This window comes from Geotrypetes seraphini, chromosome 2 (genome assembly GCF_902459505.1).
Source record: "Geotrypetes seraphini chromosome 2, aGeoSer1.1, whole genome shotgun sequence".
NCBI classification, from domain to species: domain Eukaryota; kingdom Metazoa; phylum Chordata; class Amphibia; order Gymnophiona; family Dermophiidae; genus Geotrypetes; species Geotrypetes seraphini.
The window spans coordinates 467,627,594-467,641,689 of NC_047085.1; the positions used below are offsets into that span (position 1 = coordinate 467,627,594).

A 14,096-nucleotide genomic window follows, 5' to 3' on the forward strand; every position below is an offset into this window, starting at 1 on the left:
TGTTTGCTATACTAGCCAATGCAAAGCAAAATATAATTAAGGAATATATATATATATATATATATTTTTTTTTTTTTTAAATGTGCTAACACCAGTTAAAATTGCAAGAATTGCTTCCTTAAGGCTATAATAAACAGTGCACCAGACATAGCAAGGTGAATACATAAAACCTTTATGAAACAGTTCAAGAAATAAACAAAACAGACAAGACATTCCTTAAAAAATACATACATATCAGACATATAAACAAGTTCAAAATAACTAAAGGAATTAATAATGATCCTACAGTTCATGGCATTTCAAAAGATATACAACTGAACAACGGTCTTTCAATTATGCATTTTCAGTATGCCCTTTTGTATATAGGAAGGCTTCTTTAAACATGAACCAGAACAAAGGCTGAAGACATGATGGAACTTCCCACATATACGAAAAAAAATTCAATAATTAAAAAAAATAATACAAAGTCTAGCCTTTTAGACAATATACAAAAACATGATACTAATGAAGGTCATTTTTACTTGTCCAAGTGAATATAGAACTTGTGAGCTGGACTATATCACAGAACTTTCTAATAGTTGAACTATTATGTTTCATAAGAATAAATGTTTATATACGAGTAACCATGACTAGGTTTTTACCGTGTGGTCAGATGTCCAAGTTTGAATCTAAATTTAGTCTTTTTCCAAGGCAGTGGCTATATTATATTCTGATAGTATGCTTAATAAAATGTTTACAATTTATTAAGAGAAACACTTTCAAGGGGGTGAGTCCAACATTTTCAGCCAGTATTTACAATCCAAGCAGAAAAACTGCAGCAAAAACAGTCAATATGACTGGTAGATCAAACCTTTTTTGAATGATAATCCTAGAATGGTCAGGACATAAATGGCAGGATATAAATGGTTAATTACCTTCCAAACTTTGTTTATACCGGCAGTGGTAAGCAAACTTTTTTTTTTTTTTTTTGGGGGGGGGGTATCATACTGTCATTAACAGCAATAAATTAACAGCAATAAAGAAAACAAAAAAGAAAAAAAACACATACCTTAAAAAGGGTTGAATTAGCACTTGTTTGAAACTTGCTGGAATAATGCCAATTATTAAAGCCGCATTGCTCAAGTTCCAGACTTGTATTAATTTAAACCTTTTCATGTATATTATTCTGGTTCTATACGTTTTCTGTGCTATACAATATTCAAAGTATTTTCTGCTTTGCTATATTTCAACAGCAGTTCTGATGAGAAACAACAGTATCAGTAAAACTATAACTACCGTATACATAATGGCCACAAGTGCCATTTGGGTTTCCTGGAAAAAAAAATTCTTGCTAATTCAAACAAAAATACAATCTCATATTCAAATGACTACTTCTGATTTTTTTCTACTACCTAGTTTATCCTTTGACTAATCCCAGGCAGTTACATTTAATGTACTGCAATGAACTACACTACTGCTATATGTTGTCACCCTTGTAGAATCAAAATCCGTTTTAAACCATTTGAAATTTCAAAGGACGAAGTCCTAGAAATTGTTAATTCATTCATCTTACAAAATGTTTCTAAAACCTGGGATCTCAAAGTCCCTCCTTGAGGGCCGCAATCCAGTCGGGCTTTCAGGATTTCCCCAATGAATATGCACTGAAAGCAGTGCATGCACATAGATCTCATGCATATTCATTGGGGAAATCCTGAAAACCCAACTGGATTGCGGCCCTCAAGGAGGGACTTTGAGACCCCTGGCATAAACAGTAACAAATTTTAGACATCTGATAGTTTGAAATACACTCTTGTTTTAGCAACAAACTTTGTTTACAGATAGTTCTAAATCTACATAGAAAATATTGGCCAATGCTATTTCTAGAAAACTATTACTACTACGATTAATTGCAAATACACCATAAATCATGTAGGCTGGTGGGCCCACTGTAATAAATACAAATAAGTCTCATTCAATGTGCTCAGGTTACTTGGTAAATACTGTTGTCGCAATTCCCAAATCTGTCCTAGGGGAGATCTAAGCGAGTCAGATTTCTAGGATATCCACAATAAATGGATGTGTATGAAATAAATTTGTATGCAACAGAGGCTGTATACACTGCTCAAGCCCATAAATACTTGTTAAAGGTCTCCTGAAAACCAAATTTGTCCTAAGGGAAAGGCTGGGATTCTTTAGGACAGGGTTGCGAATCACTGACCTTGAACTCTGGGGAGTAATCTGGTGAACAGCCAACATTACTGTAAAGTATTTGGCACTATATAGCTAATTTTCAGAGTGAAACTACCCAGGTATTTTGAAAATAAGCTAACAAAGTATGTATACTGAATGTGCCCTACTACTTCACAATTGCCACTGTGTTGGTAGTCAATGAGAAATAAGATAGCATGTATACTTTTGAAACTGCCAAGTAAATGCAGTTTTTCCCTGACTTCAACATACCTAAAGAAATATTCTCTTTTAATGTAGTTATAACTATGTACATTCAGAGCCCTGCAATACTGTATTTTTAACAACTCTTGAGATCAAGTTTCAGAATGCAAATTCACCTGAGTAAACTGCTTTGAAATCTGCCTTCCCAATATTTCCATTTTAATTCTCAAGTAAACATGAACCTTGTTCCATCTTTCTTTGTCTTTGCAATGTGTTATGCCACATTTTCTTTGCCAATATCAGATTTAAACAGCTTAGTGAAATCATAATATTTGCTGGGGTTTGGTAGTGTATCTTAAAAAAATCAAGAGAGTACTTAGGCTCTAAAAGGGAAGGAACTACAATACAGTTAACATTTAATTTTCTCTCAATTCTGAACTGCAATTCATTTGCATCTAAAATAATTTTAGTAAGTTAATGTGAAGCTCAAACGCAATTGATTTTAGAATCAGCTCATGGAAAATTAAATGACTGTATTGCATTTAAAATATATTTTTACAAAGAAATTAGAATTACAAATCAAGTTGGTAACATTTGATTTCTATAGTATTATTATTACTTGCATTTAGCGTTTTACAAGAAACAAATTATGTACCTTAGTACAGTAAAAATTCAAAATTAAAGCAAATTTGTTAAAGCAATATGATGAAATTGATTAACCCAGCTGCATTCAGCAAGTCCTCTCTTGTTTCTTGCTGCTCTATGTCTGTGCCAGAAAAAAAATCTTCAGGTCTTTGGCTAACAACTGATCCTCACAACAACGTTAGGTTTCTTTCTCTCAGCTATTTCTGGATATTCTCCCCATGTTTTAGATTCCAGCTTCCTGTCACAGCCAATTCAAAAAAAGAAAAACTTGAGTTTAGCTCCTAAATAGCATATCATTACAAGTTGCTAGCCAGTACTATTTATCTATTTCTCAAATCCCAAAAATACATACAAAATAAGAACTACCGTATTTTCTCGCATATAACGCGCGCGTTATACGTGGTTTTTACGTACCGCGCATACCCTCGCACGTTATTCGCGTGAGCGCGTTGTACAAAATTTTTTTTACATAGTTCCCCCCGACGTCCGATTCACCCCCCACAGGACCGCTCGCACCCCACCCCGAAGGACCGTTCGCACGCACCCCCACCCCGAAGGACCACTCGCACGCACTCCCACCCGCACCTGCACCCCCACAGCCTCCCGACCCGCCCCCCCCATCATGTAGAAGCTCCTACCGGTGTCCTGCTGCTTCCTCTTGGCGGTCCCGACACCCGACACGATCGGGGCAAGAGGGAGCTCAAGCCCTCTTGCCCCAGCCAACCGCGGCACACCCGACACGATCGGGGCAAGAGGGAGCTCAAGCCCTCTTGCCCCCCCGACTCCCTGACACGATCGGGGCAAAAGGGAGCCCAAGCCCTCTTGCCTCGCCGACTCCCCAACAATATCGGGCCAGGAGGGAGCCCAAGTCCTCCTGGCCCTGGCGACCCCCCCCCCCCCCCCCGCTAGTTGTTCGGGCCAGGAGGGAGCCCAAACCCTCCTGGCCACGGAGACCCCCTACCCCCACCCCGCACTACATTACGGGCAGGAGGGATCCCAGGCCCTCCTGCCCTCGACGCAAACCCCCCTCCCCCCAACGACCGCCCCCCCAAGAACCTCCGACCGCCCCCCCAGCCGACCCGCGACCCCCCTGGCCGACCCCCACGACACCCCCACCCCCCTTCCCCGTACCTTTGTGTAGTTGGCCGGACAAACGGGAGTCAAACTCGCCTGTCCGGCAGGCAGCCAACGACGGAATGAGGCCGGATTGGCCCATCCGTCCTAAAGCTCCGTCTACTGGTGGGGCCTAAGGCGCCTGGGCCAATCAGAATAGGCCCGGGAGCCTTAGGTCCCACCTGGGGGCGGGGCCTGAGGCACATGGGCCCAACCCGACCATATGCCCAAGGCCCCGCCCCCAGGAGGGACCTAAGGCTCCCGGGCCTATTCTGATTGGCCCAGGCGCCTTAGGCCCCACCAGTAGGCGGAGCTTTGGGACGGATGGGCCAATCTGGTCTCATTCCGTTGTTGGCTGCCTGCCGGACAGGCGGGTTTGGCTCCCGTCTGTCCGGCCAACTACACAAAGGTACGGGGAAGGGGGGTGGGGGTGTCGTGGGGGTCGGCCAGGGGGGTCACGGGTCAGCTGGGGGGGCGGTCGGAGGTTCTTGGGGGGGCGGTCATTGGGAGGGGGGGTTTGCGTCGAGGGCATGAGGGTTTGGGCTCCCTCCTGGCCCGAACTAGCGAGGGGGGGTCGCCAGGGCCAGGAGGACTTGGGCTCCCTCCTGGCCCGATATTGTCGGGGCGTTGGGGAGTCGGCGGGGCAAGAGGGCTTGGGCTCCCTTTTGCCCCGTTCGTGTCGGGGAGTCGGGGGGGCAAGAGGGCTTGAGCTCCCTCTTGCCCCGATCGTGTCGGGTGTGCCGCGGTTGGCTGGGGCAAGAGGGCTTGAGCTCCCTCTTACCCCGATCGTGTCGGGGAGTCGGGGGGGGGCAAGAGGGCTTGAGCTCCCTCTTATCCCGATCATGTTGGGGAATCGGGACCGCCAAGAGGAAGCAGCAGGACACCGGTAGGAGCTTCTACATGATGGGGGGGGGGGGGGGTCGGGAGCACTGTTCCCTCTAAGCTGAGCAGGAGTCCTCCACCCACAGTCTCACCAATAGAGGGTGCTGTTTTACTGTCACATTTTTCAATTGTGAGGGACAGGCAAGTTCTGCAGGACTCCAGGGAACATACCTGTCCTTAGCGACTGAAAATATTCCACCCCCTAGTGGTAGCAATGCAGCTGGAGGACACCTGTGGGAGTGCGAGCCTGTGGGAGTGCGAGCGGTCCTTCAGGGTGCGGGTGCGAGTGCGTGCGAGCGGTCCTTTGGGGTGCGGGTGCGTGCGAGCGGTCCTTCGCGGTGGGGGTGCGAGCGGTCCTGCGGGGGGGGGGGGGTGAATCGGACGTCGGGGGGGGGGGGGCATCAGGCTTTCAGGGTGAGGACAGGACTTCAAGGGGGAGAGGAGAGTCGGGGCGGGCGAAAGGAGAGTCGGGGTGGCCAGAGGAGAGTCGGGGCGGGCGAAAGGAGAGTCGGGCGGCGACGAGAGAGTCGGGCAGCATGCGCGGTATATGGGTGTGTGCGGTATATAAAAATTTCTGTACATAGATTTGTGTTTTTCGCGCGCTATACCCGTGTGCGCGTTTTACACGGGTGCGCGTTATCTACGTGAAAATACGGTACTGTGTTGAAGCTGACTTAAAATGCTACAAAGGCCTATATACAAAAAAAAAAAAAAAATCTCAGAATGCACTGCTCATTGCTAGTGTCCTTTCAAAGGGATTGTAAACAAATCTGCAGCAGGAATTCAGCTGGCAGTCTGTTACAAGACGTTCTTTCAAAACAAGAAAGGAGTATGCTTTAGGTTCTGGTCATGCCCATCCTTACTATAAGAAAACAGCTAAGAGTCTGATGAAATTTTGGGTGATACATATATAGCAATGGAACATAGCTGGAGAAATGGTGAGTTGATCCAATCAGTGGCAGTCACATTATCATTTTATTATACTAGAGCCAGTTTACTACTGATGTGCTGCATCAGCATTTGCAGCACCTTATCATCACTACCTAGAAATCTGACTCAAATCTGCCTATTGTATTAACATCATGCAATTGTCATATCAGCTAGAAGACAACGGTGATAGCATGGTGAGGAGGAGCAGGTAAAGGCACCTAGGGGAACCAAATGGCAGTGTTAGATACCAGAATGAAGATCAGATGGATAGGAAAAACAATTGAGACAGCATGAAAGATGAAACAAACATCTCTCTATTATTTAAGGAATATCACTGGCTTCCCATTGTTTAATGCAAAAAGCATTAACTTTAGCATAAATTTTACAAAATCCTTTATTCAAATTCCAAATGACCTATATTTTTAAATCAAACCCAGTATCCTGTTTCCAACAATGGCCAACCCAGGTCCCAAGTACCTAGCTAGATCCCAAGCAGTAAACAGATTTTATGCTGCTTATCTAGGAATAAGCACTAGATGCCCCCAAGCCATCTCAATAATGACCTGTGAATTTCTCTGTTAGGAAATTACCTAGACCTTTTTTAAATCCCGGTAAGTTGACTGAGTTCACCACATTCTCCAGAAACGAATTCCAGAGTTTAATTACACACCGTGTGAAGAAATATTTTCTCCAGTTTGTTTTAAGACTACTACTTAGTAGTTTCATTGCATGCCCCCTAGTTCTAGTATTTTTGGAGTGACCAAGTGATTCACATCTACCCTTTCCACTCCAATTGTAACTTTATAGACCTCTATCATATCACACCTGAGCCATCTCATCTCCAAGCTGAAGAGACCTAGCTGCTTCAGCCTTTCCTCATAGGGAAGTCGTCCCATCCCTTTTATCATTTTCATCACCCTTCTCTGTACCTTTTCTAATTCTGCTATATCTTTTTTGAGATAGGGCAACCAGAACTGCACATACTATTCGAGATGCGGCCATACCATAAGAACGATACAAGGACACTATAACATTTTCATCTTTGTTTTCCATTCCTTTCCTGATAATTCCTAACATTCTATTTGTTTTCTTAGCAGCTGCCACACATTGAGCTGAGGGTTTCAATGTATCCTCAACAACAGGGGGCAAGTGTGGCGCAGTGGTTAAAGCTACAGCCTCAGCACCCTGGGATTGTGGGTTCAAACCCATGCTGGTCCTTGTGACCATGGGAAAGTCACTTAATCCCCCCATTGCCCCAGGTACATTAGATAGATTGTGAGCCTGCTGGGACAGGCAGGGGAAAATGCTTGAGTACCCGAATAAGTTCATGTAAACCTTTCTGAGCTCCTCTGGGAGAATGGTACAGAAAATTGAAAAAATAAACAATGACACCTAGATTCTTTTCCTGGGCAGTAACTCCTAAAAGAGAACCCAGCATCACGTAGCTAAAGTTTCGGTTTCTCTTTCCCACATGCATCACTGCACTTGCTCATATTAAATGTCATCTGCCATTTTGACGCCCAGTCTCCCAAAGTCCTCTTGCAATTTTTCACAATCCTCTTGCAATTTAACAACTTTTAACAACTGTGTCATTAGCAAATTTAATTATCTCACTAGTTATCCTCATCTCTAGATCTTTCATAAATATATTAAAAAGCAGCAGTTCCAGCACAGACGCCTGGGGAACCCCATTATTTATTCTTCTGCATTCAGAATATTGACCATTTAAACCTACTCTCTGCTTTCTGTCTTCCAACCAGTTCTTAATTCATAATAGAACATTACTACTATCTCATGTCTTTCTAATTTCCTCAGAAGCTTTCATGAGGTACTTTGTCAATTCCTTTTGAAAATCCAAATACACAATATCAACTGATTCACCTTTATCCACATGTTCATTCACCACCTTCAAAGAAATGCAGTAGATTGGTGAGGCAAGATTTCCCTTGACTAAATCCATGTTGGCTTTCTCTCATAAATAAATGCTTACATATATGTTCTGTCATTTTGCTCTTTATAATAGTCTCTTCCATTTTGCCCAGCACCGACGTCAGACTCACTGGTCTATAATTTCCCGTATCACTTCTGGAACCCTTTTTAACAATCGCCAACATGTTGGCCACCCTCCAGACTTCTGGTATTATGCTGGATTATAGAAAAAAATTACAAATTTACTACTAGCTCTGCAAGTTCATTTTTCAATTCTATCATCACTCTGGGATGTATATTATCTGGTCTAGGTGATTTGAGACTGTTCAGTTTGTGAAACTTACCCATTACATCATCCAGTATCACAGAGATTTGTTTGAGTTTCTCCGATTCATCAGAAATGAATTCCATTTCTGGCACTGGCAACTCCCCCACATCTTCCTCCATGAAGATCAAGGTAAAGAATTAATTTAATCTCTCCACTATGGCCATGTCTTTCCTGAGAGCCACTTTTATCCCTCAATTGTCTAGTGATCCAACTGATTCTCTTCCCAGCTTGTTACTTTTAATATACCTTCTTCCACTTTCTGAAGGATTCTCTTTTAGCTCTAATAGCTTCCATTACCTCACTCGTTAACTATGCTGGATGCCTTTTGGTCTGCCTTCCTGCTTTTTTAAAACACGGAATATATCTCAGCATGGTATTTTTGAACAACATCTATGCCTGACTAAATGCATATTTTTGACCTCTGCAGCTGTACCTCTAAGGCCCTCTTCTATTAAACTGCACTAGCAGTTTTTAGCGCAGTGAGTGACCCTGAATGGCCCGCATTGCTCCCGACGCTCAGAGTTCCTATGAGCGTCGGGAGCAGCGCGGGCCATTCAGCGCAGCTCTCTGCACTACAAACTGCTAGCGCAGTTTAATAGAAGAGGGGGTAAGTTTCTTTTTTATCATTCTCCTCATATTATCATAGTCATCTTTTTTAAAGTTAAGTGCTGTTCAATTGGATTTCCTATGCAAGCTTATTCCAGGGATTATGTTAAATCTGCTCATGTTATAATCACTGTTATCAAGTGGCTCCAGCACCAATTCATGTGCTCCAATAAAAATTAGATCTAGAATTGCTTCATCTCTTGTTGGGTCCTGGACTAGCTGCTCCATAAAGCATCATGGAATTTTATCTGCCTAACATGCTCTGATGTTACATTCACCCAGTTAATATTGGGGTAGTTGAAATCACCCACTCAGTTACCTACTGTGTTTCCCCAAAAATAAGCCCTAGCATGATTTCCAGGGTAGGTCTTAATATAAGCCCTACCCCTGAAAATAAGCCCTAGTCACCATCAGCATATCACTCTGTATATATCACGCAGGCAGTAAACATTGTATAATAAGTCCAACAAATTGTAAACTGTTGTCTGTATATTATGTATGTTTATCTGTAACCTGTTCTGAGTTAGTTGTGAAAAAAGGGATAGAAAATTAATTAAATAAATAAATATCTACAATTGTACAGGTAATAGCCACTGGTTCTATCAATAGAGGATATGGTTTTGAGAAAGCTACATGGCTGAAGGTTTGGACAAAGTCAACATACATACAAAATAAGTGATGTGTTTTTGATACACATTAGATAAGTGCTATACTTTCTATAATCCAAATATGTGTGGATATATTGAAGATTTAAGTTATGACATAAGACTGGTGATAAGATTGAGAATTATTTGAATTAGATTGAGTCATAGGAAGTTTTTGGCCTATGATTGAATTGAGGTTGGGTTATACAGCACTGCAGAATAATGTTCATTGGTTACTTATCGTAACAGGTGTTATCCTGGGACAGCAAGCAGATATTCTCACACGTGGGTGACATCATCCACAGAGTCTCGGTACGGATAGTGAAAAGTGTAGTACCACTTTAAGCTTTAGCAAGCTTTTAGACTGCCCACCCCATGCATCTGCGAGTGCCTTCCCGCCCAATGCCAGCAAGTAAAGTTGTCAGCTCTATGTCCAAGCAAAGAAGCCAACTAGGGGAAGTGGGCAGGTTGTGAGAATATCTGCCTGTTGTCCCAGGATAACACCTGTTATGGTAAGTAATTGTGCTTTATCCTTAGACAAGCAGGCAGCATATTCTCACATGTGGGACGTCCTAGCTTTAGTAAAGGGATGTAGGGATAGTTGGGTTCCAAGAACTCAGAAAAATCTGAATTGCCTCGCAAAAACCTAGATCTACTGTCCAATAAGAGCGCATGGAGGTAAGGGAAAGAACATAATAGAAAAAATGAATAGTGGAACTTCCTGCTCTATTAGAGATAAAAGGAGTATTCCGAGAAAATCTATATGTATGGAAGCTGAGAAAATAATAAACAACCTCCTAGAGGCAGGTGAATCTAAATATAGGTGATGGAGATGCCAAAAAGATTCAAGAATCAAATAAGAAGACTATTGGCAAATGCACCAATATGGAGCAGCAGACCAAATGAGCAGTTGAAACCAGTCATGTCCCAGAGTAGATACGAATGAAAAGGGAAAGGAATTTTGAAAGCAACGAAGGTAAAATTATGGTCTTACCTGTTAATTTTCTTTCCTTTAGAAGCAGCAGATGAATCCAGAGACTAGTGGGTATAGCTCACATCGACCAGCAGGTGGAGATAGAGAACTGATTAACAGTTGGCCTTAAAGCCTGGTGTTCCTCCTGTTGATTCAGTTATGCACTTTGCCCAAGCATCCCGAAAGGAGAATGAGCAGCCACAAAACTTCATTCCAGTAGAAAATGTGCCCCTCAGCAATGAAATAATACACTTACCAACCATAGCCCAACTAAACAAATAAACCAAATACCCTACACACAAACAGTGCACTTGGGGAGGGGCTCTGGATTCATCTGCTGCTTCTAAAGGAAAGAAAATTAACAGGTAAGACCATAATTTTACCTTCCATAGCAAAGCAGCAGATGAATCCAGAGACTAGTGGGATGTAGCAAAGCAAACTCAAACCGGGTGGGACGCCAATGCCGCCTCTGCCAGCACTGCAGCGCCAAAACTTGCCTCCGAACGGGCCGCTACGTCTAAACGGTAATGCTTTGAAAAGGTATTTCCCGACGACCAAGTGGCCGCCCGGCAAATTTCCTCTAAAGACATCCCCCCGGACTCCGCCCAAGACGTAGCCAAAGCCCGAGTGGAATGAGCATGAAGGTGCTCCGGTACTTTCTTCCCTGTCAACACATAAGCCGAATCAATAGTTTCCTTGACCCAACGCGCAATGGACGCTTTAGACGCCACCATCCCCTTGTTTTTACCCGCGAACAACACAAAGAGATGGTCCAACCTACGAAAATCATTCGTCACCCCCAAATAATGGAGAAGCATACGCCGTACATCCAGTAGACGCAAAGACAAAAATCGTTTTCCCCAATCCTCCTTCCGGAAGGATGGGAGGAACAAACTCTGGTTCACATGAAAGGAAGAAATAACCTTAGGCAGGAAGGACGGCACCGTACGCACCGACACCCCAGTTTCCGAAAAACGTAAAAAGGGTTCTCTGCAAGAAAGCGCCTGTAGTTCCGATACACGCCTTGCTGAAGCCATCGCCACCAAAAACACTGTTTTCAGCGTGACATCTTTTAAAGTGGCCGCTGACAGGGGCTCAAAAGGTGCCCCCTGCAACTTCTCAAGGACGAGTTTAAGGTTCCATGTTGGACAAATCCGCTTTACCGGCGGCCGGATATGGTGAACCCCCTTGAGGAAACGGACCACATCCGGCTGTGAAGCGAGCGTCGAGCGAGCCACCCGGCCCCTGTAACAGGCAATGGCCGCCACCTGAACCTTTAAAGAGTTATAGGCTAACCCTTTCTCTACGCCCTCCTGCAGAAAAGCAAGAATAGCCGGCAGAGATGCATGGAAGGGCGCAATTCCTTGTCGTCCGCACCATGCATCAAAAATCCTCCAGACTCTCGCATAGGAGGCTGAAGTCGAAATTTTCTTAGCTTTAAGCAGGGTGGAAATCACCCGTTCTGAATAGCCCTTCTTTGTTAGCCTTGACCGCTCAATAGCCAGGCCGTAAGACCAAAGCGGGCCGGATCTTCCATCAATATTGGACCCTGAGTTAGTAAGTCCGGAGTTACCGGGAACGTTACCCGATCGCCTACAGAAAGCTGAATCAGATCTGCGTACCATGGCCGACGCGGCCAATCCGGAGCCACCAGGATCACTCTGCCGCGAAAGCGAGAGATGCGTTGTAACACCCGACCTATCATGGGCCAAGGCGGGAACACATACAGAAGGGAATTTGGAGGCCATGGGAGAGCTAACGCGTCCACCCCCTCCGATCCCTTTTCCTTGCGTCTGCTGAAGAACCGAGGCAACTTCGCATTGCGGGATGAGGCCATGAGATCCATGTCTGGCAACCCCCAACGATGGACTAGCAGGCCGAACGCTCGAGCAGACAACTCCCACTCGCCCGGATCTAGAAGATTTCTGCTGAGGAAGTCCGCTTGCACGTTTTCGTGACCTGCAATGTGTGCCGCCGACAGAAGCGGAACATGCCCCTCTGCCCATCGAAACAAACTTCTTGCCTCTTCGGCCAACTGCGGACTCCGGGTGCCCCCCTGACGATTGACATATGCGACCGCCGTGACACTGTCCGAAAAGATCCTGGTCGGCTTGTCCTGAATCAGTGACTGAAAAGCCCGCAGCGCCAGCCTGATCGCTCTTAATTCCAGCAAATTGATGGGCCACTGAGCCTCCTGGAAGGACCACATCCCCTGCACTGACGTTTGCAGGCACTGGGCCCCCCAGCCCCGCAGACTGGCATCCGTTGTAACTACCACCCAGTCCGGCGTGGCCAACGGCATGCCCCTCCAAAGATGCAACTCTTGGAGCCACCAGTGCATGCTGCGAGCTGTTCGAAGACTCCATTGGAGACGCACATTGTAGTTCAGAGAAGCTGGGGACCAGCGAGAGAGCAGAGACTGTTGTAAGGGCCTCATGTGGCTCCGCGCCCAGGGGACCACCTCCAGAGTCGCCACCATGGAGCCCAGAACCTGTACATAATCCCAAACTCGAGGTCTGGCCGACCCGAGAAGTAGGCGAATCTGAGCCTGAAATTTCTCCCCCCGGTCTCGGGGTAGAAACACTTTCCCCAGAGCTGTGTCGAACCGCACCCCCAGATGCACCAACGACTGCGACGGGGACAGAAAACTCTTGGGAAAGTTGACAATCCACCCCAACGACTGAAGGAGAGAGATCACTCTCTGAGTTACCGACAAACTCTCCTGTCTGGACGAGGCGCGGATCAACCAGTCGTCTAAGTAAGGGTGTACCCGAATCCCTTCCTTGCGTAGAAAGGCGGCTACCACCACCATGACTTTGGAAAAGGTGCGGGGAGCCATTGCCAGGCCAAAGGGCATTGCCCGAAACTGATAATGCTGGCCCAGAATCGCAAACCGCAGATACCGCTGATGCGGAGGCCATATCGGAATATGGAGGTACGCCTCCTTGAGATCGAGGGACGTGAGGAACTCTCCCGGTCTTACAGCCGCAATAACCGAGCGTACTGTCTCCATCCGGAAATGGCGAACACTGAGAAATCTGTTGACCCCTTTGAGATCCAGCACCGGTCTGAAGGACCCCCCCTTCTTTGGTACAATGAAGTAAAGGGAATATATACCGCGGCCTACCTCTTCCGGGGGCACCGGTACCACCGCCCCCAGATCGAGCAGCTGAAGAGTCATGCGGACCGCGTCTCCCTTGGCCGCCCCATTGCACGGGGACACCAAGAAAGAATCTACGACGGGAGAGGCGAACTCTAACTTGTACCCTTCTTGAACAATGTCCAACACCCACTGATCTGACGTGACTGTGGCCCACTCCGCCCGGAACGCCGAAAGCCGGCCCCCTAAGGGCAAGGCGGAGGGAGCCAAGCCCCCGTCATTGTGGAGTGCGATTGGCTGGGGTACGTGTTGACTGCCCTGAAGAGGGTTTTGTCGTACGAAAGGAACTCCTCTGCTGAAACCTAGGTCTCGAAGCAGAGAACGAACCAGATGCAGATCTGAAGAAAGGTTTACCAGACCTGGATCGCCTAACATCCCGGAAGCGCGGTCTAGACGATGAGGACCTCACCGGGGGCTTAGCCCTATCCTCCGGTAAACGCTGAGTTTTGGCATCCCCAAAATCCTTCACCAGTTTATCTAAATCTTCTCCAAACAATAAACCCCCTTTAAAAGGGA

At 45.6% G+C, this 14,096-nt stretch overlaps 1 protein-coding gene across 6 annotated transcripts in view; it reads right to left on the reverse strand.

Moving 5' to 3' along the window:
- Positions 1-14,096, reverse strand: part of RBM33 (RNA binding motif protein 33) — a 406,831-nt gene that overhangs the window by 48,500 nt on the left and 344,235 nt on the right. Inside the window, exon 19 of one of the 6 annotated variants that reach the window (XM_033931620.1) lies at positions 156-3,253. The exons of the other annotated variants lie outside the window; for them this stretch is intronic. Within the exon in view, the coding sequence (XP_033787511.1) occupies positions 3,169-3,253 (85 nt within the window). The 3' untranslated portion in view covers positions 156-3,168. Of the gene's footprint in view, positions 1-155; positions 3,254-14,096 lie in introns of those variants that run through there. 6 annotated transcript variants of the gene reach the window in all.